At 37.4% G+C, this 25,154-nt stretch overlaps 1 protein-coding gene across 1 annotated transcript; it reads left to right on the forward strand.

Annotated features, from left to right (window-relative positions):
• Positions 1-13,808: 13,808 nt before the first annotated feature.
• Positions 13,809-14,726, forward strand: LOC114104068 (olfactory receptor 8S1-like). Its single transcript, XM_027950084.3, has one exon. The coding sequence runs from the start codon at positions 13,809-13,811 to the stop codon at positions 14,724-14,726; it is 918 nt and encodes a 305-aa protein (XP_027805885.1).
• Positions 14,727-25,154: the final 10,428 nt, after the last annotated feature.

A 25,154-nucleotide genomic window follows, 5' to 3' on the forward strand; every position in this document is an offset into this window, starting at 1 on the left:
ACCCAGTGCCTCACACTTGTGAGGCAAGTGCTCTACCACTGAGCCCAGGGAAAATAATTTTATAATTAAATATTAAAAATTTATTAAGACATGTTTTATAGCCCCAAATGTGGCATCTCTTGGAAACTGCTCCATGTGAACTTGAAGAGAATGTCTATTATGTTGCTGTTTGATGGAGCATTATATATATTTTAATTATGTCAAATAAATTAAAAATGTTTTCCAAGTCATTTATAAACTTCTGACTTTTGGCCTACTGTTCTAACAACACTTGAGAGAAGTGTTGAAATTCCATCTATTATTGTGAACCTGTCTATTTCTCCTTAGTTCTCTCAATTTTGTGTTATATATTTTGTTAGCTACACAGGTGGGCTATGTATGTTTGAGAGCCCTTTAATCTTTACGAAATGACCCTCCTTAACTCTGATAATATTCTTTCTTCCAAAATCTACCTTGTCTGATATTAATAAAGCCACTTCAACTTTATTTTGATTAATTGTAGCCTGGTGTATCTTTTTCTATCACTTTCCTTTTGATATACTAGTGATTTTATGTTTCTTAGGAAGCAGCATGTAGTTTAGGTCTTTCATTTTTTTTTTAAACCAAATCTGATTATCTCTGCCTTTACTGGGACTTTTAGTTTAGATTTATTGTTATTTTTGATATATTTCGGTTTAGTTTTCCCATCTTGCTCTTTGTTTTCTAATTCTCTTAGCTGGGGTCTTTTCTTCTTTTTTATTGGAGTACTGAGGATTCCCTGAGCCTTGTGCATGTTAATCAAGTGCTCTGCCACTGAGCTACCTCCTCAACTCCCCAACCTTTTTTATTATCAGTGTGAGATGGGGTTTCATTAAATTGCCCAGGATGGCCTTGTACTTATGATCATTCTACCTCAGCCTCCTGAATAGCTGAGATTGTAGGTGTGCATCACCACACCTGGCTGTCTTAGCTGTTTTTGTTTCCTTATTCCACCTTTTTCTGTGTCTTTGTGGATTGAGTATTTTTTTTTATGATCCCATCTGATCTCCTTTGTTGGTTTATTAGCTGCCACTCTTTTGCTTGTTCATTTTTTTCTAGTTATTTTTTAAATTCCTCTAGGGACAGCTTTATGATGTATAGTTTACGTCTTTTAGCTTAGGGTCTACCTTCAAGCAATATTCTGTAACTCTACAAATCATAGAATAATCTTACAGGAATATATTTCTATTAATCCCCTGACAGCCTTTGTGTTACTATGGTCAGGGGATACCTGGTTTCCTCTGGACTTTGCTACCTGTGCTTTTTTTCCTCTGCTAATTTTGACTTTGCCCTTTCCCTTTAAATAATCTGCAACCACAATTATGGAAGTTTCTTAGTCATGTAGATTTTTTTTTAGTCATTCATTGAGTCTGCAAGAAGTCTTGAGGATCCCCTGCCATAATCCTCCAAATTTCAGTGGGCTGAAACGGGAAAAATTTATTTTTTGCTCTCATTGTGTGTCCCTTCTGGATGGGCTTGAAGAAAGAGCTCTGTTCTGCCAGCCTCAGTCAGGTCTTCAGACTGAGGGAGCCTCCTTCTTCATGCTTCAGCAATCACTGAGTTAGGAAAACAGAAACATGGAAAATCAAACACTGTTTTTAAAACTCCTGCCTTGACCTGACACATCACCTCCACTCACTTTCCATTGGTCCAAACAAGATATATGGCCATACTAACTTCGAGGTACCTGAGAAGTTCTGTCCTGCCACAAGCTCAGAGAACCATTATAGCATTGATGAATAGCGTCACTGGGCCCCACAACCTCAGCAAGCTCTAAAAGTCCTGGCTTGAGACTTCCACCATTCAGACAGCAGGACATATCAAGCTCAGAAAAATAAGTATAAGACTAGGAAAATGTAATTCACGGTATTCAAGCATATAAAGAAACCAAAGGAGGAATATATTGTCAAACATTGACAAGAAGAAGATATTGGCACACAAAAAGTAGATAATTCCTGAAAAGGAGGATAGAAGGGAGCCAACTTGCAGGAGGAAGTGAGGCTTAAAAAAAATAAAATAAAATCCATGGGTAGGAGATAATGTCAGCATACCTGGACATGCTTTTGAAAAGCTTGGCTGCACAATAAGAGAAGAGATTTGATAAGTTCTATTAAACTGCTTAAAATCTCTATTTGAAAATAAAAGTCAAATATTTGCATGTTTCAGTAAAGCCTAGAGGAACACAACTGCTCACTCCTGCGGCACCATCTCAGTCTTTCTAAAACAAGAAGCAGGGTAGCACCAAGATGAAGTCTGGGATTTTTTAAAAGAACAAATAACACAGCTTGGGAGGCTGAGGCAGGAGGATCATGAGTTCAAAGCCAGCCTCAGCAACTTAGCAAGGCCCTAAGCAACTCAGTGAGTTACTGTCTCTAAACATAGCTTAAAAGGCTGGGAATGTGGCTCAGTGGTTAAGCACCGTGGATTCAATTCCCAGTACACCCCCTCCACAGGAAAAACAAAAAAAAAAAAAAAAAAAAAACAAGAAACAAAACCAAAAACAAACAACCACCACCAAGGTGTGCTCTGTGGAGAAGATGGAAAGTGTCAGGGTTAAGACAATAATGACTAGCGATCCAGCAGTTGATATAATTTTAGTTTATTTTGTAAATATTTATTAAGCACCTGCTGTGTCATAAGCACCAGGATTGGAATTGGGAATGCAGTAAGTGGAGGACAATGACCTTGAGATGCTGTAATGTTTGGGTGAGCCATGTACTAAATGGCTATGTTAATCAGGGATGGAGGTCAACGGAGTGCTGGCTGTCACAACAAAACAGCAATAGAAAGGATATGTGAACAACGTGGAAAGAAGGAGCCTGTCCTGTTCAAACACCCCTCCAACAAAATCCATGTGTGTTTAAATCAAGTACTGCAGTATTTGTAGCCCAGAGCTTTAACTGTTCTAATTGCTCTCCTTTATCAACAGGCATTCTCTAAATCCAGAATATTGTCCCAGCTTGCTTCTGAACCATTTCAGAGTGGGCAAAGGGCAATTTGTGCTTGTAATTGGCGCTGGCAGTTCAGGCTGTGGCTCAGGAAGCCTCATGGGTACCTTGCCACTTTTCTGCATTTCTGAACTTTTGTTAAGAGGAAGCTGGAGGCAAGATGGGCATCTGGCCAACTTCTTAAGAAGTCTCTAGCTGAGGGAGGATAAAGCCCAGGCTGTCCTTGCCCTCAGCAATTGTTCCTGGGCTCACACACTGGGGAGCTGCTTCTACACACTTGGCTAAGCTTCCTGGGATCTGCTACAGGAGGCAAAAGCTACTGGGGCCCAAGGAGACGACAAGTGCAGCTTTGCACTAACAAGACCCCAAGACACCCGGTCAGAATCTCACTCCCCCATCATTCCACCCTCTGTCTAATAATGCTCGATGGGATCACCATTGTTTCTCCCTAGCACAATATTTAAGTGTCATTGTGAATGGAGAGAATGCCAAGCAGACAGAGAAGCCAAAGCCAGAGCCCACAGCCAATCAGAGAGGCTCACCGTGTGTTGAGGTGGACTTACCCACCCCATGAGACAGAGGCTCAGATGAGCCAACTTTCCATCTGAGTAATTGGCCCTGGCTGAAGCTCTGGAAGCTCAACTTCCTGTAGTTCAGTGCTTCTCAAAATGTAATCCTCAGACCCGAAGCACCAGCACCACTCAGGAGGTTGTTAGAAAGGCCTCCAAATCCTGAATTAGAATAAAACCTGATTGCTGGGCCCCAGCCAGAGTTCCTGATTTCAATAGATCCAGAGCAGAGCCTGAGAATTTGCCTTTTTAGTAAATCCATAGGTGGTGCTGATGATTCTGGTACTTAGTTTTTGTTTTTAGACTGCCAAATGCAAGGTCGGGTGGGGTGGTGTTCAAATGAGATGTCAACAATAAGGCTCAGGCAGAAATGGCTTTTTAAAATATATTTATTTGGCACTGAGCTTATGTCCATTCCTTGGAATTCTAGCATGTGGTCCTAAATGGTCACCTCTCACCTCACCCCTCTCCCAAATTGGTCCGATTCCGCTTAATTTCAGTCTGTGGAACATCCACTTTGTGCAGGGGACATGAGAAACACAGACTTCATATGAATAAGTATGTATGATTTAAGAGCTACATACAAAATGCCTGGAAACTAGCAAGAAGGGAAGGATTTTAACAATAAGATCAAATCCAAATATTCAGCATGACATGAAAGATTCTTTGCAGACAGTCTTCATGAGGATGATACACTTTCCTTGATTCTAAGATGCACATTTTGTTTCTCATTTTAGTGTTTCTGAGATTCAGATTTATCTTAAAACTAATTGTATACTGAATAAGGTTTGTTCTGCTTTCTGAAAGAGAAAAAAAGCTGAGAATTAATGGATAGCTTACTTTTTTCAGATGATGGCAACTTAGAAGAGAGAAGGATGTTAATAATAACACAGCTAGGCAATATATTATGTGCACATTTCATTTATTCATCACAACTTACCATGACAGGGAGCAATTATCAGAGCTGTTTCTAGTCCAGGAGATGGAGAAAGGGGAGGCCTGCCTACGGTCAAAAAGGAGGTTAGGGGCAGAGGTAGGATTCAGACTCAACCCTGTTTGACTCCAGTGTCTGTGTGTAAAACCCTAAAAAGTGCTCACTTACTTCTTTACAAACTGTCTCCTCCGCCTATATGACTTTTTCCTCACTCCTCTTCCTAACACTTGCTTATCTGAATAAGGCTAAGACAAATAGCTTCTGTATAAAGATTTCCCTTACCATCTGATACAGAAAGAATTTTCCATTCTCAGAATTCCCACAGTGATCCTGTCACACTGGTAGAAGATACCTCACTATGTGGCACTGTAGCTGTCAACATAGCTTTCCTTCTCATTAAAGCATCTTAAAGGCAGAGCCTCTCTCTCACCTTCAAATCTCATCCCCCCTGCCCCAAACTTGGGAAACAGCTCAGCTGACAGTGTGTTTGCCTTACTTGATTGAAATATAGAAAGAGCACTATGGATTTTAAAAATACAATTTATTGTGGTATATATGCAATGGAATTTTACTCAGTCTTAAAGAAGAATGAAATTATGGCATTTTCCAATAAATGGATGGAACTGGAGAATATCATGCTAAGTGAAATAAGCCAATCCCAAAGAACAAAAGGCTGAATGTTTTCTCTGATAGGCGGATACTAATTCACAATAAGGTGTGTGTGGGGGGGTGCTTGGGAAGAATAGAGGTACTTTGGATTAGACAAAGGGGAGTGAAGGGAGGGGAGGGGGTTTGAGGGTAGAAATAATAGTAAAAAGAATTGGACATTATTACCCTTTGTGCATATATGATTACACAACCTGTATAACTCTACATCATGTAAACCAGAAGAATGAGAGGTTGTACTCCATTTATGTATGATGTGTCAAAATGCATTCTACTGTCATGTGTAACTAATTAGAACAAATAAAAATTTTAAAAATACAATTTTTGGAATATAAACCACTCATAGTATTAACTAAAAATTTTACATGCTTTATAAATGTTGTGAGAAAAGAAGCAAGAGTTTATTGTAAAATTTTGTGATCATTATTTAAATGTTGCAAAAATTTATGGAGGGACTTACTGATTGTCACTATTCCACAAACAAGGAAACTGACTATAGAAGACCAAGTAACGTATTGCAGTCAAATAGACAATAAATGGCAAATTTGTGATTATATACGATCGGAGCTCATATATTTACAATTTTACATAACATGTGAAAGCACAATGCCTGTTGTCTAGACTCGATGCAATATCTGTTGTTCTTTCTGCACAATCATTCACAAGCCACTCACTATTCTTCAAGTGCTTCCCAATCCTAGGTTTTTTCCATTAGTAAAGTCCTTTTCTTTAGCCTCTCTGCCCCCATATCTGGGAGACCTGAAAGAAAAACCTGAGTAACTCTTTGTGGTTGTGTTTCTGTCTAATATCTCTCTAGATATGTCTTCCTTAGATTCATAACAACTCTCTGTGTTCCAAGCCATGGCTGAGACATTGGCTGTCAAAACTGATCTGAAGGAGGAACTTGGAACAGTCAGAACTTGTTATTCTGGAATCATGCCACAGGGAGGCAGTAGTGTCCTAGCATAAAGTTTGAAGGTTCTGACATATTTCCTCTCCTGTCTCCCCAGATTCATAACCTTGAGATTTATGTATTTCACTAAGTTGCAGTAGTTATGTAACACCATTTTAAAGATGTATTTGGAATTGATTTGAAGAGGGAATCATTAAAATGTTAAAAAGAAAGTCAAGGTATACTTTTGTATCTTTCCTCTTAATTCTTAACTTATTCTAATGACCTTTCATTTTAGGTTGTGTTAAAAGGAGAGGGAAAGAGATAGAGAAGGAGGAATAGGAAAGAAAAGAGCCTGTGCTTTAGTCTCAGCTGTCATACTTTCTCACCCAAATCCCACATCTCACAGGCCTTCTTTATCGGTCCGCAGTTTGTGATGGTTTCCATCCTGTTTCTGTGTCAGGTAAAAATGGCTGTGCAACCTCCCAGCTCTGATTAATCTTATCAGAGCAACTGTATTGGCTTTGTTTCCTATAACTTAGAGCCCCTGCTTTACTTCCCAACAGTAACAGGAGTTCCCAGACTTCAGGGCACCATGGTGCCCCAGGGCTACAGAGCCTTTAAATTCAACTAATCTAAATCAAAAGAAGGCATTTCTCTTTTTTTAGTTCAATCAAGGAGTATTATATTTTTTGTTTTCCCAAGGTCAGAATAAATAAGCTGCAAATGATCCTATGAATATGTGTATGTGTAGATAGATGTATTAGTAGGTACATATAGACATACATTTCTGTTTTACTCAGCTCTTTTGTTGCTTTTGTGACCCAAAGTTCTGATAAGAACAATTTTAGAGGAAAAGTTTATTTGGGGCTCATGGTTTCAGAGGTCTCAGTTCATTAGATGGCTGACCCCAAGGCTCTGGGCCAGAGAGGAGACAGAAGATAATGGTAGAAAGTGTGGTGGAGGAAAGTAACGGAGGACATGGTACCAGGAAGCTGGGAGAGAAAGAGAGAGAGCGAGACCGAGACAGAGAGAGAGAGAGAGAGAGACAGAGAGAGAGAGACAGAGAGTGCATACCCCTAGAGACTCACCTCTCCAGCTACCAGCCACCCCCTACCTACCTATAGTTACCACCCAGTTAATCCCTTTCAGTGGTTTAAGGCACTGATTAGATTAAGGCTCTCATAGCCCAATCATTTCACCTCTAAAATTTCTCATACATAAGATTTGAGGGAACACCTCTTATCTAAATCGTAACAATTTTACTTATCTTTCACATATACATAGAGTTTGTGTGTGTGTATGTGTGTGTGTGTGTGTGTGTGTGTGTGTGTGTGTGAGTTTGTGGGAAATAGGAAGCATACAAATATTATAGAGGTAAATGAACTTGATGATGAATCCTGGCTTTCCACTATCTTTAAATTTCTAGCTTGTGAGGCTTTGGACAAATTAATTTATTTGAACCTTGGAATATGGATATACATATGTAATGACTGTTGGATGTGATCATTTCCTCTCTACTCATCTAGTCTAAAATAGATGGATTTCTATCATTAATGCAAGAGTTTTCTAATTCAAGTTTAAAAAAATATTTATGTTCCCTAATTAGAATTTTAAGTGAAAAAATCCTGATATCTTAACAGAATCAAAAAAGTATCCAAAAGAATGCAGCACTTAAAAACTTAGTCATTTTTAACATTGATTCATTATAAAGGTCTTACCAGACTGGGAATAGTTTGGGAGCTTTCTTAACCTGATAGAATAATTATAAAGCCTAGAGTACATATTTGCTTAAAAAATAAATTTTAGAAGTTTTACATTCAATTAAAATAAGATTAGGATGACCACTTTGACCTCTACAATAAATTCTTGTATCGAAAGTCCTAATGGAGGCAATAAGACAAGGAAATAAAGAAGTTTACAATTGAATAACTGGAAAAAAAAGAGAGAGAAGGCCAGTTGTTATTTGAAGATGATATCTTTGCTTAGATAGAAGATCCTATGGACCCTGCAGATAAACCAGAATGTATTCAAATTCATCACATGTGCGTTCATCTTTTGGAAAAATGCATAAAATAAAGTATGGTAAAGTCATACAATAGATCACTATACAACAGTTAAGTGTTTGAATTATTTCGTATGTCAACCTGTCTAGAACATGTTGAGTAAAAAAAAGAAAAGCTAATTCCAGGAAGTTAAATTAAACTTTTGAGACTAAAAGGTCTCTGAAAACAAAGGGTTTATAGATGCTAGCTGAAAGGTAAAGGACGGGTTCTGAGAAAAATTCCACAAGCTACCAGCAGAATGGCCAAATAACAGTTGGAAAAATGTCCACTGGACGTAAGGGGTTAGGATGTTTTATAATTAAATGGTGGAAAAGAGAAACATTAGTTGTTTACATTGAACCTACACTAGCTATAGATAAAAGAAAGAACAATGTGAAGTGGAAGATAGTTCATAAAGAGAAGATTTTACCATGTCTTGATTGGTTCTAAAATAAGAATGCACTATGGCCTTGATGGATCATCTTCAGAATACAGGAAAAGAATGTGGAGCAGCTTTCTTCTTTCTCTTTGTTGATTAATTTGAAGCTGTGAGTTAAAATGGCAGTCTCTTCTGTCTCTCCTCCTTCCGTTCTCTGTCCTGTAACTTAATTTGGGGCATCTCAGAACTCTCTTATCAAGAATGTTACATACAGTGAGAGACTTTTATCAGTGAGAGACATATATTTAGACAAACATATATGTAATAAAAATATACAAGCATGCATGAGGAAGTGTTTTAGTTTTTGACTGGTGCTGAAACAAATCCCCATGAATCTAACAACTTAAAACTTAGTATCTTTTGATTATTTCATGGGTCTATAAGTCAGAAGTTCAGGCACAGAGTGCCTAGCTGGGTCCTCCACTTGGTCTCACCAGACTGAAATCAAGGTGTCAGCAGGATTGCATACTTTTTTGGAGGTTCTGAGGATGAATCCACGTTAAAGCGCAGACTGAAGGCTGAATTTCATTTCTTTGGGTTGTATAACTCTTGGGGCTGGTTTTTGCCCCTAGAACCTGACTGCATTGCTTTTTATGCTGTCCAGGTATCTCTCATTGAGCCAGAATGGGTTCCTCTTAAGCTTGAATTTCTTTGATTTCCCCCTTTACTACATCTCTCTCACACTAGTGGGAGAATGTTCTCTGCTTTCAGGACTCCTGTGACAGATCCAGCTGACCTGGACAGTCCAGGATAATATCCTTATTTTAAGATTTGTAATCTTAATGTAATCAGCAAAGTCCTTTTTTTTTGTCATGTAAGGTAGCATATTCCAGGATTCAGAGATGAGGTTGTGGACATTCTGGAAGAGCCATTCTGCCTACTGTAGGAGTTACATTCTCACTTTAGGATAGTGGTTGTCTATGGGGAGGGAGGAGAAAGATTAGGGAATGTGTAAAGACTTTGAATCTATAATTATCTACTTTTAAAAATAATCTGAAGCAAATATGGCAAAAATATAATAAATAAAAAGAAATTTATATTTTATCACACAAGAATAAAAATACTGAAAGTCAAAACACAGGAAATATTTAAAAAGTAGAAGATAAAAAAAGATGAATTAACTCCAGAGAAAGTGAAATTTAGACTAACAACTGACGTCTCAAAAGAAATGTTGGACTAAATAGAAGATATAGAGTCATATTTTCAAAGTACTGAATAAGAAATAACTTCTCCATTAGGATTCTATGTCCATTAATAAATCATTAGACACGACAAACCTGTATTGAATTGTCACACAGTAACCCATAAATATGTATGATTAAAATAATAATTCATAATAAAAATAAAATAATATAGAAATTTTAAAAGAATAGAGGTGAAATAGATATATCACTAGCAGACTTGCACTAAATGAAATTTTAAAGGAAGCTTTCAAGAAGAAAGAAAAAAATAATTTTGCAAGTGGAAGTTATTTCCTTCAAATCTATCTTCTGATTCATTAAGACCTCTTCAGCTTTGTTTAACTTGTGTCAAACCTGTCCCTTGAAATCTTAGTTTTTGCTTTCAAGCTTTTCAGTTCTAAGTGCGGAAAAGTTGAACAAAAAAGAAAGAAAAAGAAAAAAAGGCAAACAGGTGAACAAATTTAAAATATCATTGACCATTTAATAATAATAATGCCATACATAATAGTAGTTATGAGTTTAATATGTAGTAAATTTAAAATATGATAATTATGTCTTTAACATACATAGTACAATGAGACATGAGTAAGATCTGAAGACAAGATGAGTCACTTAGCTTCAATGGGAATTCCCAGAGGAATTATCTAGAAACTGTGTTTAGCTAATAAGCCCAACATTTGCCACAGGCTGAGCTTTCTAACAGTCAGGATGGACCCACCTCCCCCCTGGGCTTTCAGGTCAAGCCGTGCCCATCCCATTGGCCACCTTCACCCAGCCGCCCATTTGAAATAGTTAGACCTGAGCCTCCACTCTTAGTATGGTGCTCTGAATACTATATTAACAGTACAGAGAGAGGATTGTGCAATTAAGCTGGGGAAGCATGAAAGAAATTGCTGTCATACTTGTTAAGAATTGGATTTTTTCACGCTTCCTTTTTCTTTGTAGTTTTAAGGAGTCATTAAGGGATAAGAGCAAAAATATTGTCAAAGTTCAGAAAAGCCTTCTGAAGTCTTCATTTGCAGGAGCTTTTGATGAGTGAGCTTACATATTTCTCTTTGTGCAAAAAAAAGGTCTTAAATAGAATAAGCAATGTCATTTCCTAAGATTAGCCAGCTGTGAATTTCTACTGATTTGAGAGGCATGCTTACCAACTCAGGAAAACAGGACACATTATGCACTAAGAAGAGACAGAACATGGTGATGCTTCCCTCTTTCCTCTGATGCTTTTTTTCTGTCACTGGGTTCCCCCAGTTTCTACCATGACCTGTCATTCCCCCATCAGGAACTTCTTCCCATTAAGTCCTCTCGTCTGCTGTTTGTCTTCTGGATTATCGGTACCTCCCTTGTCCTCTCCGGCATGGTATTCATTTCTGTTACCTAAGATATTTGGTCACTTCGCTTTCTCCTTTTGAGAAAATTAAACACTTGTTCTGGGGGTGAAGGAAAGAGTCCTCAGCACCTCTGATTTCTTCAGCATTACATTCAAGTCAGTAAGTCTTTCCAGCCTGCCAAAGTAGCTATGTTTAGCTTCTATTTTACATATGGGACAACTGAGACAATGTCTCTTTCCTGTATCTTGCTGTATTCCCTGTTTATGGTGTTGAATGTCCTCATTATGGCAAAAACCTGGAAGTTTGGGAGGCTAATAAGAGGGAGCTGGCTATTAGCAGTGGGGGAAGGTGAGGACATCAGTGATAAACATAAGAAAACTTGTGATTCAAAGAGAACTTGGAACATACAGGCTTCAGAATCTAAAACTAATCATATCTTTAAATATGGGTACACCCTGTAATTGCATATTCAGATATAAGTTTAGAATTGGATAAGAGACATTGCTTTGAGGCAGACCTCTCCAGTTGACAATTTTTTTTTCTCCATTGCCTTTGCTATACTGGGTTTAATGCAAACTCTAAGTGTCTGAAATCTCTTGCTGGTTCCTCCTGATCAGGTCTGTTCTCTGCAAATAGGAAAGCCCTACCCTATTCTCTTCCAGAGTCATTCATTTACTCATTCATTCATCAATGCATTAATTTGTGCTTTTAAATAAAATACTTTGAGCAAGGCTTTAAGCCAGTCACAATGCTAAGTAACTTCCTAAGCCTCATTCTAAAAAAACAATTCCTTTGGGGCAGGTTCTTTTTGGAAAAGATCCACTCCACTGACTCCACTTATTGTACAATAACTGTATACATAGTGGGAGTATTCTGATAGCTGTTTCATTCTAAATTTGGACTCAGACCCTGAATAAGTGAAGAAACGAGAACACTAGATTAAAAAAATAAGTGATAATTTTATTTATTTCTGTGACCCTTCATGTAACTTTACAACACATCTCACCCATGAGAAAGTCTGACTTCATAGTTTCTGAGTTTGTCCTTGGTGGAAATATCCTTTGTAAGATTCTCACTTTTGGCCTTTATTTTTAAGGGAGAAAATTTCCACAGTTTAAGGAGTTTCTAGTGCTAGTGAGTGAGGCTTCATCTGGAAAAGAGTAGTGAGAAGGAGTCCTTTCCTTTTTCTCTCCTACAAAATTATAATGGGTAGTGTGATCTTCTGTCTGAATTTCTTGTTTTTTTTTCCAGCATCATCTGCCAATGATGTGATAATCTCAGAAAGAATCCAGTTTGCTGTAGCTAGATCTATACTGGTGAGTTAAAAAAAATTAATATGGAAAATGCATACCCCCCATATGACTGGAAGAATTTAAAAACAATCTATCCAATTTAACTTTTTCTTTTCCTCTTTTAGAAATTAAGGAAGGAGGGACTGTGTGTCCAGCAGGGATTTCAAACTCTGCCTAAACACCATGTTCTCTTACTGACAGTCAAACTTACTAGTTTGGATAAAATTTATTAGTCAGGATTTGAAAATTTTCTGGATCATTAGATTTGAAAAAGTTTTTCTCTAATTCTATGCTAGTTATTGCTAAACTGGGTGAGAACTAAGGTAATGTGAAATTGATTCCTAAGAGTAGTATAATGCTGGATGTTGTTTGGGTAATCAGTGGAAGAGAAACCATAGACCTTTGAGAATTTGAATGTGCCAGTCTTGCAGTAGGAACACAACAGTTAAGAGTCAAAGAGGAAGAGTTACAGTGGTATTGTTGGTAGTGTTGAAGGGTTACCCTGAGTCTATGGTTGTAATCTAGGTTGTCTGTTCAGAGTAGGAAAAAACAGAGCAGCATTTAGAGAATCAGTAGGAAGTCTGTGTTTCAAGAGGCATAAGAGCAGAGACAACTATGGAATCTGAACAGGTCACATGTATTACATTTGCCTTGGGCCTGGAGTCTATGACAATGTGTGTTCCATATGGACAAGTTTCTCCTATCAGTTATGTCACAGCTGGAGCAGCTCTGGGCTGTCCCTGTCATTATTTTCCTTTCTGTTTACTTGGCCCATCTCCAACCACTATTCCTTTTCACTTTCTGCTACTAAATCCACTTAAGTATTTATTGAAAAAATAAAAATAAAAGTTATGTATGGGAACTGCTTACTTCCCAACAGCAAACCTGCTTATCTTATGTAAGTTTGATGGATGCAACAAACTCACACCCACCTAAGGCCATGCTTTGCTTCTGCTCTGAAATCCTACTATTCCCAGACATCATTTCTGCAAATTTCTCATATTCCTTATGCAGTTCCATCCTCTTTACTAGATTATTCTCAATAGTTTACAAATATTCTCTTGTAGCTTTAATAATAAAAGGATAACAAACTTTAAAACATTTAAGAAAGAATAATAAAGGTAGACAGAGAATTGATCTAGGGTTGGGGTCCTGCTGAAAAGATTATTAAAGGGTTTAGGAAATCTAGGGGCTTAGGGAAGTTTTCCATTTCTAAACATGAACTTTTGAGTAGGCATGAAACTTTGTGAAAAACAGGATTAAGCTAGGTTTGATGCTGGGTGCATACCTATAATCCCAGCTACTGGGGAGGCTGAGGTAGGAGGATTGCAAGTTTGGGGTCAGCTTCTGCAATTTAGTGAGACCTTGCCTCAAAACAAACAGCTACAACAATAATAATAAAAAAGAGGACTAAAACATCTAGATATTTGTTAGACATAAGAAGAAGTTTTACCCAATTTATTTCTTATCTTCCAAAGAAAATACTGCAGGCTATGGGAAACCACAGTGTTGTTCCCGAGTTCATCCTCCTTGGGCTGTCTGGGGATACCCAGATCCAGGTCCTTCTCTTTGTGCTTTTCCTGGTGATTTATCTGCTGACCATGGTGGGGAACCTGGTGATGCTGCTGGTAGTCAGGATTGATTCCCACCTCTGTACACCCATGTACTTCTTCCTGGGGCAGTTGTCCTTCCTGGATCTGTGTCACTCCTCTGTCACTGTGCCTAAGCTGTTGGAGAACCTCTTGTCTGAGAAGAAGACCATCTCTGTGGAGGGCTGCCTGGCTCAGGTGTTCTTTGTGTTTGCCACTGGGGGCACTGAGTCCTGCCTGCTCGCTGTGATGGCCTACGACCGCTACGTTGCCATCAGCTCTCCTCTGCTCTATGGCCAGGTGATGAACAGGCAGCTGTGTGAGGGGCTGGTGTGGGGCTCCTGGGGCGTGGCTTTCTTGGATGCTTTCATTAATATCCTTGTAGCTCTGGATTTAGACTTCTGTGAGGCTCAAAATATCCACCACTTCATCTGTGAGCTGCCCTCTCTCTATCCTTTGTCTTGCTCTGATGTGTCTGCAAGTTACACCACCCTGCTCTGCTCCAGCCTCCTGCATTTCATTGGGAATTTTCTCCTGATATGTTTTTCCTATATTCGCATTTTGCTCACCATCCTGGGCATCAGCTCCACCTCAGGTAGAAGCAAGGCTTTCTCCACCTGCTCCTCCCACCTCACCGCAGTGACTTTCTTTTATGGCTCAGGGTTACTCCGCTATCTCATGCCAAATTCTGGATCCACCCAAGAGTTAATCTTCTCCTTGCAGTATACCGTGATCACTCCCATGCTGAATCCTCTCATCTACAGTCTGAAGAACCAGGAGGTGAAGGCCGCTGTGAGAAGAATGTTGAGAAAGTGTTTCTAGTGTTTCAAATGATAGATTACAAAATCATAACGATGACTAGAATTGCAGTAAGTAGCACCTGAATATTAAGAACTCCCTGATATGTGGATCTAAAATGTGCCTTATGCCTCTTCTTAAAAATACTGAAGAAAAGGTGGAGAGTTATTTGGGGGAGATGATACCAGTGTAGTCCCATTCAGAGGAAGATGGAAGGTTAAGATAAACCTCTTGGTTAACAATTTTTTTCCATATAGAAATACTGTATATTAGATGTGGTTATTGCCCACTGAGACTACCTTTATCATTCTTCTAGAAACTAAACTCTACTTGTTCAAAATGGCTCCAGAGAGACTGTGCATCATGGTGTCCCAAAGTTCCTTTCCGGCCCCAACCCCGGTCATTTTTTCACTCAGCCTTCATGGCACAGTGTCTGGTTCAAGACCGGACACAACATCAATGCCAGATCATCCACCCTCTTAGGAATCTTAATCTTGAGGTGAGATTCTTTAGAGGTGGAGGTCAGCACTTTGTTTGCAGCACCCTTAACAGCCTATGCGAGTGCCCCTGCTGATGTGATCACTAGAGTTATCCTATAAGAGTCTGTTTTTCCAAGGCCAGATATATAAGCATGAATCATACTGAGTACATTATTAGTATTTGCATCATGTCCTGCACTATGCTAAGCAATTTACATACATTATCCCATTTAAGTATCACAACAAATGTATTATGTAAACACTTCAGTTATCCCTATTTCAGAAAAGAGAAACTGACTTGGAGAAGTAAGTGATGAGGTTGGAATTTGGAATCAAATGGACTTACACCAAAACCACTGTTTTCTTTATCAGCTTGATAACTGACCCTCTTTGTGATACTGTAATCTACCCTGGACTCCATTTTTAATGTTTATTGCTGATGTACTTTATTTTATTTTACTTAATAAGTAAGTCAGAATTAGATTCTGTAATTTGCAAGAAAAGAATCTTAAGAATTATATGTTGGTACTTCAGTGGAATTGAAGTATAGACATCCAAGGACAATTGGGATATTTGAAATTGTGTATTGGACCAATATATGCTTCAAACTATTTACCCAATGGTCAACCATCTCTAGCTGTGAAGGGACCCATGACAAGGGATGATTCCCCCAGCTCATATGGATTGCTATACAAGTAGTTTTGCCACTCAGCCCCTGTGATGCTGTAGAAATGGCTGAGCAAGTACTGGATGAGATCTGTGGAGAATATAAAGAACTAGAAGAATTTCAGCAAAGATACCTTAGATTGTGAAACATATTGAAGAATTGGTGAGATTTGGTACAGTATGGACTGAAATTATTATGGTGAAAAATTAATCATCATTTCTTTATGAAGTCATCTTTTATTTTTAACTTCTTTCCAAGCAGTCAATGGTCACCCTCTCTTTTACTTTGTATTCTTTAGCAGCAGAGAGTATAAACTCAAAGAAAACAGGACATTTTTATGGTATCCTTGCTACTTTTTTAAGAATATGAAAATGGTTTCTAACATCCTTGTTGATTAATAAGTGTATTTTGTTGTGCAAGTTATGGGCTAAGAAACTAGAATATATTTAAAATGAATTCTCATCATAAGGTCACCACTGTTAAAGCATAATTATACAAATAGGATAGTCTAGCATGCAAATGCCAGTCATTCCTGTATGCCTCATTCTGGTCCATTAACTCATAAACACTATAGCCAGGTGTGAGCAAGGTGACAATTATGTAAATACATTTTAATTCACCAAGTCTGATTCACTGTTGTCACTGAAGAAAGTTATTTTGATAAAAGTCACCTATAAATTTTATTAGATACATTATAGATATCTTTTATTTTTTGTTTCTATAATGTTAAAAATTCAAGTACATTTATATCCAAAGGTTTAACCAGGCCCAACCATACTTGGTTTCTAAGATCAGAGGAGACTAGATACATTAGTGTAGTGTGGTCATAGGCCTCTTGGTTATTTCTAATATATAAGAATGCTCTTGTACCTGTCAATTTTGTTGAACTATCTTCATAGTTCTAGTGGCTTGAATTTTAAAATATTTTCAATGATTTCATCTTCAATGGGAATAATTTTTATGCAGTTTTTATATATTGCATTTTAATGTTAATTTAGTGGGTAGGACTTCTAGTCTAGACATTTTTGGGGGGGATTTGTGGGAAAGCTCTCATGTTTCAGCATTAAGAATAAGGATTGCTCTTTTTTGGGTGAATATCAAGAGAGCTCTGTTCTAATCATAATTGGCTAAGAATTGGTGGGAGATTTTTGTCAAATGCCTTTTTTTCTGCTTCCATGGAGGCCTAGGGTTCTTTATCTTCTGTTTACTACTGTATAATATCTGTCACATAATAGTCATGCAATAATACATGTTGAATAAAAATAAATTCATTGAAGTGATCCTTCATTATTTAATTTGGTAATAATAAATTGTCTTGGTAGGTGTTCTGTTGTTGAAGAATCATTGCATTTGTGGAATCACCCTACTTCAGTATAATATTAAAAGCTTAGTTAACTTATTAGTATTTGACTTGGAAATTTCCTATTTATATGCATAAATCAGATAGTATAATTGTTTTTCTTGCATTCACATGATCTTTTCTTCTCAAGATTTTTAGAAGAAAAACTCACCCAAAGTATACAAATCAATGGTATCAATCACATTTACAGAGTTGTGCAACCATCACAACAACTTAAATTTAGAACATTTTCATCAGCCCAAAGGAAATCTAAATGTCTCTTCTTTAAAAATAATTTTAAAATTAATTTTAAAAATAATTAATTTTAAAAAATTAATTTTATAAAAATAATTTAAAAAATATTTTTAAATTATCTTTTAAAACTGATACATAAAATTGTATATTGTCAATTATAATATAGCATTTATGATGTTTTGGAGTATATAAACATTGTAGAATGGTTAAGTCTAACTAGTTAATTTATGCATTACCTTAAATATAGTTATCCTTTTTATGGTGAGAACTCTTTAGTATTTATCCTTTGCATTTTTTTTAAACCAGGGATTGAATCCAGGGGCACTTAACCAGTGAGCCACATCCCAAGCCCTTTTAATATTTTATTTAGAGAGGGTCTTGCTGAGTTTCTTAGGGCCTTGCTGAGTTGCTGAGGCTGGCTTTGAACTGGTGATCCTCCTGCCTCAGCTTCCTGAGCCATTGGGATTATAGGTGTGAGCCAGCCCACTGAGTGCTGTTTGCATTTTTTGAGAATACAATGTATCATAATTAAATATAGTCACATACATTCCTTCTATATAACTATAATTATATATTCTTTGATCAACGTCTCCCCAACCCCAATTTCCCCTAACCAGAAGAAGAACGTAGACAATTTTGCTCTATATCCATGCTCTAGTTTGGATGATAAATGTCCCTGATAGGCCCTTGTATTAAGGGCTTATTCCTGTGAGTGGTGCTATTGAGAAGCAGTGGAACTTTTTAGAGGTGGGTCCTACTGGGAGGTCTTCAGGTCATTGGGGCCATGCCTTTGAAGGGAGTAGTGGGAATCCCAGGTCCCTCCTCTCTCCTTCTCTTTTTGTCTTCTGGCCATGAGGTATGTGGTTTTGTTCTGCTACATGCTTTTCATCTCTATGAGCTAACCTGCCATAGGGCCAAAAACAACAAGGCCAATAATGATAGTCTAAAACTGTGAGCCAATTTTCTCTTTATAAGTTAATTATCTCAGGTGTTTGTCATAGTGAAGGAAAGCTGACTAACAGTGTATGGCATCAATTTTTTAAGATTCCACATGTAACTGAGATTGTGCAGTTTTATCTTTTTTTACTTGGCTTATCTCACTTGACGTAATGTCCTCCAGATTCATGCATGGCATCCCCAACAGCAAGATTCCCTTCCATTTGAAGGTGAAATAGTATTCTATTTTGTCCAATATTCATTGAAGCTCTTTTGAATATTGTTTATAAATGATAGCTAAGACATAGAATCAACCCAGGTACCCCCCAAAAAATGGATGAATGGATGAAAAAAAAATGTGGTACATATACACATAGAAGTGCATATATGCTACTCATAGAACAGAGTAGAACGGTGGTTAGCAGAGACTTGGGTAGAGTGGGGAGATGTTGGCCAAAGGTTGTATTATTATGGTTAGATAGAAAGAGGGGAAATTCAGAATAGACAAATACATAGAGACAGAAAGTTGGATAAGTCATTGCCTGTAGCTTGGCAGTGGAGAGGAGAGGCTGCATGGGAATTGGGAATGACTGCTAAGGGTTATGGTCTAAGACTGATGGTGGAGATGGTTGCATAACTCTGTGAGCATATTGAAAACCATTTTATTGTATACATTAAATGGGTGAATTGCATGATATGTGAATTATATCTTAATAAAGCTGCTTTTTTAAAGAGGAAGAATTTATGTATTATTTTTTCCCTCTCTTTTGCCATCTGTGAAAATTCTTCCTATCTGGTAGTTTATGTTCCTTTTTCCCAGCATCTAGTCCTCAACCAGTCTTTATCATCTTACTTTGGGGCTCCTGCTTTGTGCCTATACTAGGGTAATTGCAACTCTTTTCATGATCCAATGATCAGACTGTCTCAGTGCTTCCTCATTAGGTTTTGCTTTTGTTTCCTGACATGCTTGATCTAGAAATTCTATAAAGATATTTGCCTGAAAGGTAGCAAGATTTCATTTGTTCTATCATGAAGGTTGACCCCATCCCACACTGTCACTTCAAACTTTGAATACATCTCTTGTCTTCTATCTCATACTGAATACATTTAGTTCTCAGTATCTTGCATGGAAATTAATCATAGCTATACCTAGAACTGGAAGTGCTGCTTACCATTTTGCATTTCAATTCCATTTTTATTTTAGTGATAAGCTCATTATATGTTTTCTTTTCACCGTGCTATTTTATCTGACCTAGATGCATGTTGAAAGCAGGGTGGGTCCCTCAAACCCAAATTTATGCCCTAAATAATTTATATTCAATCTCTGAAAACAGACTCTGAGATGAGGATTCACGTCCAAGTGAACTTGGGAGAAACTGTTAAGGAGTAAGAACAGATGTTGTGGACTTTATGTCTGTGCTTGTCCCCCATTCTTATGTTGAAACCACTATTTCCCAATGGGATGGATGGTATTTTGATTCGGGGCCTGTACTGTCCCTAGCCCAATTATACTAGGACAGTGGGATAGATTGCTGGGAGATGAAAGAAGATACCCAGAGATGGGATGTGAAACACAAGGTTTATTGAAAAATGCTTATGAGAAAGCAGCAGCAGTGATAGGCTGGACAAGCAACACCTCCATTTCTCATGGTGCTTCCAGAGCTTCTCCAGAAAACTGTGCCTCCATTCCTCTGATACTTCATCCAGTGGCAGCAGCTGGATGAGCACTTATCCTCTCTGCTGTGCTCTGTTCTGTACCAGCCATGGCAGGGAGAGGGGTGTTATATGAAGCAGTGACATCATTAGCTTATCTTCCTTTGTCCCATTGTGTGGCCAACATCTCAAGGAACTTGGCATACATGCAAGAGAGCAGGTTTCTACAGATAACACTAACTTGCCCTAATTCCCAGCACACATGAGAGAAAGCCAGCATCCTTTGAGAGAACTTCTATCTGGACACTGTGGCCCAGACTCACTCTCATTGTTCCTTTTAACTTGACTGGGTTTTTGAGAACTGAGAGGGGCACCTCAGGGACATGATGTTTTACTGTCCACCTTTTCTCTGAGGATGACATAGGGCTTTGGGAGGCAATTAGGTCAATAGGGTGGAATCTTTATGATAGTACATTTTTTAAAATATTTTTTAAAGATAGACACAATATCTTCACTTTATTTATTTTATTAATTTTTATGTAGTGCTGAGGATCGGACCCAGGGCCTCATATGTGCGATGCAAGTGTTCTACAGCTAAGCTATAACCCCTGGAATTAGTAACTTTTAAGAAGAAACGTGAAAGAGGTCCTCCCATTTCTTCTTTCCTCCTTCCATTTCTCTCTCCCTCTCCTCCTCTGCCATGTGAAAAAGCCAAGAAAAGAGCCCTCACTAATATCCAGATGATGCTGCACTCTAATCTTGGATTACCAGTCTTCAGAACTGTGAAAAACAAATGTTTGTTGTTTAAGATGCTCAATTTTTGGTATTCTGTTATAGCAGCCCAAACCGACTAAGACCCAGGAATATGAGTTTCTAGGTAATTTCATCTTTTCATGCATCTGACATGGCTCCATGATCCATGCAGAGTCTTTTAAAAAAGATTGTAGGTTTAAGCCATTAGAAACAAAAGAAAAAGAAAAAGATGCAGAGAACAGTAATAGGAACAAAGGGAGTCTTCAGAGGTGCACCTCAATACTCACTCTGGTACCTTTTTTTACCAGTTAAATGCACATACTTCTCACACTAACTAATTACATGTGCCAAAAGATATGTCATGTCAAGGCTTTTTCAAAATTATGTTGTTCAGCTGACACAATAGAACAAGATTAAATACATGTGTCTTCAAATGAGACAATACTATGTTATGTTTCTGCGATAAGATTCTATTTTGAAGTTTGATGTTTGCAAATATGCATACAGCTTTTCAGCATTTACTATGTTTATTGTGTATCCTTAATGTTAACATTTAAAATCATTATCAAAGTATATCTTGCTATTTTGTCTATAGTTTGTAACAAACTAGATGGACCTTTGGAGAACACTCTCAAACTGTAGCAATCCCCAATAAACAGCTGCATTTTTTATTTGATGTAACAAAGGTTTTAATGTAATTTCCATTAGATTTTGCATATTTTGCATAGGTTAGTTATACTTAACCTAAAAATGACTGATTTTTTTTGTATCATTACATCAGTATTGTGAATATTCATGTGAAATGTTTTGACGCAGAGTACTATATTAGTGTAATTAGGAAAGTTTCCATCAGTATGGAAAAATAAGAAAATTGCTTTCCACGGAATAACCCGACATTGTTTGTAGATCAAAGCATATTTTTCTGTGAATAAAACTTATTCAATAAAGTGCTATTTCTTGAAATGAAAACAATTATGTTGGTCATAATTTCTGGGGATAAACTTATATCACAATTTGGATTCTGCAAAAGCAGATACTAGTTTAGAGTTTGGGGCACAAGTTGTTTATTGGGGATTGCTACAGTTTGAAAATGAGTGTTCTCCAAAGGTCCATCTGTTAAAGGCTTGGTCTCTTGGGGGGTGCTTTTGGGAGATGGTAGGGCTTTAGGAGGTGAGGACTTCTGAGTCTTTATGTCATTTGAAGGTGATTATGGGACTCTAATCTCTCTCTATCTCTTGCTTTCTGGCTATAAAGTGTGTGGTTTGGCTTTGCCATGTACCTCTTGAAGCAAATATGAGCAATTTATTTCTGTCTGCAGCAGCCTACAAGAAGAGAGAATTACAGGTGGTGCTACTGCTGATAGTCCTTAGGCTACTAGGTATCTCTTTCCTTCTCTAATACTCATTAGAGGTTCCCTGCACCATCACTGGCAGTTAGCTGAGTGAACCAGAACTTTATCTCTGAGGCATGCTATGTATTTTTTTCTGTGCTGTTATCAGGGTATGGCTCCTATAACTGCAGGGCCAAAAGGTATTCCAGAGGATCACCTGAATGCCACACATTTTCTCCATTATTGTCATTCTGTAGCAGATTTATCAAGGCATAATTTATATACAATAGCTATACAAATACAAAGTATGTAATTTGAGAAGTTTTGACACATGTATGGCCATCAGTCATACATATTGACCCATGACCATCAGTACTTCCCATCCACTATTCTTTTTGACCCTAGAAAATGATTTTTGTTGTTTTTTAAGGGTTTGACTTCTTTCTCATCTGACATTTGACCATGACCATCAGTACAATAAATGTTTGTCAAGTGTTTCCTCATGCTTCTTTGTGATCCCTCTCATTTATAACTAACTGGTCAACAACCCAGGAGTCTACTAATTATATAATCTATGCAAATTTGTGGGTCAGTCTGGAATTTATTAATATGTCTACTCACTGTGGGTTATATTTCCTTACTTCTCTAGATGTCTGGTATTTTCTTGTTTTAACCAGACATTAACTTAGATGTAGGATATTTTTATTTGCTAAATTACTAAGAGTAGTCTTGGGTCTCATTCTGTAAATCAATTAAATTACTTAGAACCACTTAGATCCTTCCAGGTCTTGCTTTAAAGTTATGTTAGGCAAGATGAAGACAGTACTTAGTCAAAGTTTAATTTTTCCTGCTAATTAAGGCAATGCCCCTCCAAGTACACCAATGCCCAGTGAATTCAGATGTTTTCTACAATAGTATTGGAGCACATGTACCATTTTATTCAAATGCAAATTATCTTTTTCTTGACATTTTATTATTAGTATTTTTCAGTGCTGTCATTTAAACATATTATGAGCTAAAATAGAAAATGCAACTAGACATACATTCTGAAGGAAAATGAAATATGCATAAATTAACTAGTTAGACTTAACCATTCTACAATGTATATATACTCCAAAACATCATATATGCTATGTTATAGTTGATAATATACAATTTTATCTATCAGTTTTAAAAGATAATTTTAAATTATTTTAAAATTTACTTTAAAAATTAATTTTAAAAATTAAATTAATTTTTAAAATTAATTATTTTAAAAATTATTTTTAAAGAAGAGACATTTAGATTTCCTTTGAGCTGATGAAAATATTCTGAATTTAAGTTGTAGTGATGGTTGCACAACTCTGTAAATGTGATTGATACCATTTTTATTTATTTTTTTTTTTACATGAAAAAATGTTCAACTTTATTAGCAATTATGGAAATGAAAATCAAAAGTACTGAGATTTCATCTCACACCAGTCAGAAAGGCAATCATCAAGCATACAAATAGCAATAAATGCTGGAGAGGATGTGGAGAAAAAAAAAACACTTTTTACACTGTTGGTGAGACTGTAAATAATTAGTAACAAACACTAGGAAAATCAGAATGGAGTTTCCTCCAAAGACTAGGCATGGAACCACCATGTGACCCAGCTGTACCACCTCTCAGTATTTATCCTGGAGAAGTAAAGTCATCTTACTATGTGATACATGCATACCCGGGTTCATAACAGCACAATTCACAATAGCCAAATTATGGAATCAGCCTAGGTGTCTATCAACAGACGAATGTATTTTTTAAAATGTGGCATATATACATAATGGAATTTTTTTTTTTTTTATTTTATTTTTTTTTATTGTTGGTTGTTCAAAACATTACATAGTTCTTGATATATCATCTTTCACACTTTTCTTCAAGTGGGTTATGAACTCCCATTTTTAGCCCATATACAGATTGCAGAATCACATCAATTACACATCCATTGATTTACATATTGCCATACTAGTGTCTGTTGTATTCTGCTACATTTCCTATCCTCTACTATCCCCCCTCCCCTCCCCTCCCCACCCCTCTTCTCTCTCTACCCCCTCTACTGACCTTCATTTCTCCCCCTTGTATTATTTTTCCCTCTCCCCTCATTTCCTCTTGTATGTTCTTTTGTATAACCCTGAGGGTCTCCTTCCATTTCCATGCAATTTCCTTTTTCTCTCCCTTTCCCTCCCACCTCTCATCTCTGTTTAATGTTAATCTTCTTCTCATGCTCTTCGTCCCTACTCTGTTCTTAGTTACTCTCCTTATATCAAAGAAGACATTTGGCATTTGTTTTTTAGGGATTGGCTAGCTTCACTCAGCATAATCTGCTCTAGTGCCATCCATTTCCCTGCAAATTCTATGATTTTGTCATTTTTTAATGCAGAGTAATACTCCATTGTGTATAAATGCCACATTTTTTTAATCCATTCGTCTATTGAAGGGCATCTGGGTTGGTTCCACAGTCTTGCTATTGTGAATTGAGCTGCTATGAACATCGATGTAGCAGTGTCCCTGTAGCATGCTCTTTTTAGGTCTTTAGGGAATAGACCAAGAAGGGGAATAGCTGGGTCAAATGGTGGCTCCATTCCCAGCTTTCCAAGACATCTCCATACTGCTTTCCAAATTGGCTGCACCAATTTGCAGTCCCACCAGCAATGTACAAGTGTACCCTTTTCCCCACATCCTCGCCAGCACCTGTTGTTGTTTGACTTCATAATGGCTGCCAATCTTACTGGAGTGAGATGGTATCTTAGGGTGGTTTTGATTTGCATTTCTCTGACTGCTAGAGATGGTGAGCATTTTTTCATGTACTTGTTGATTGATTGTATGTCCTCCTCTGAGAAGTGTCTGTTCAGGTCCTTGGCCCATTTGTTGATTGGGTTGTTAGTTATCTTATTGTCTAATTTTTGGAGTTCTTTGTATACTCTGGATATTAGGGCTCTGTCTGAAGTGTGAGGAGTAAAGATTTGTTCCCAGGATGTAGGCTCTCTATTTACCTCTCTTATTGTTTCTTTAGCTGAGAAA

The sequence above is a fragment of the Marmota flaviventris genome, chromosome 3, assembly GCF_047511675.1.
Source record: "Marmota flaviventris isolate mMarFla1 chromosome 3, mMarFla1.hap1, whole genome shotgun sequence".
NCBI classification, from domain to species: Eukaryota; Metazoa; Chordata; class Mammalia; order Rodentia; family Sciuridae; genus Marmota; species Marmota flaviventris.

Coding starts and splice junctions, on each gene's coding strand:
- LOC114104068 (XM_027950084.3), top strand. CDS start 13,809: ATGGGAAACCACAGTGTTGTTCCCGAGTTCATCCTCCTTGGGCTGTCT.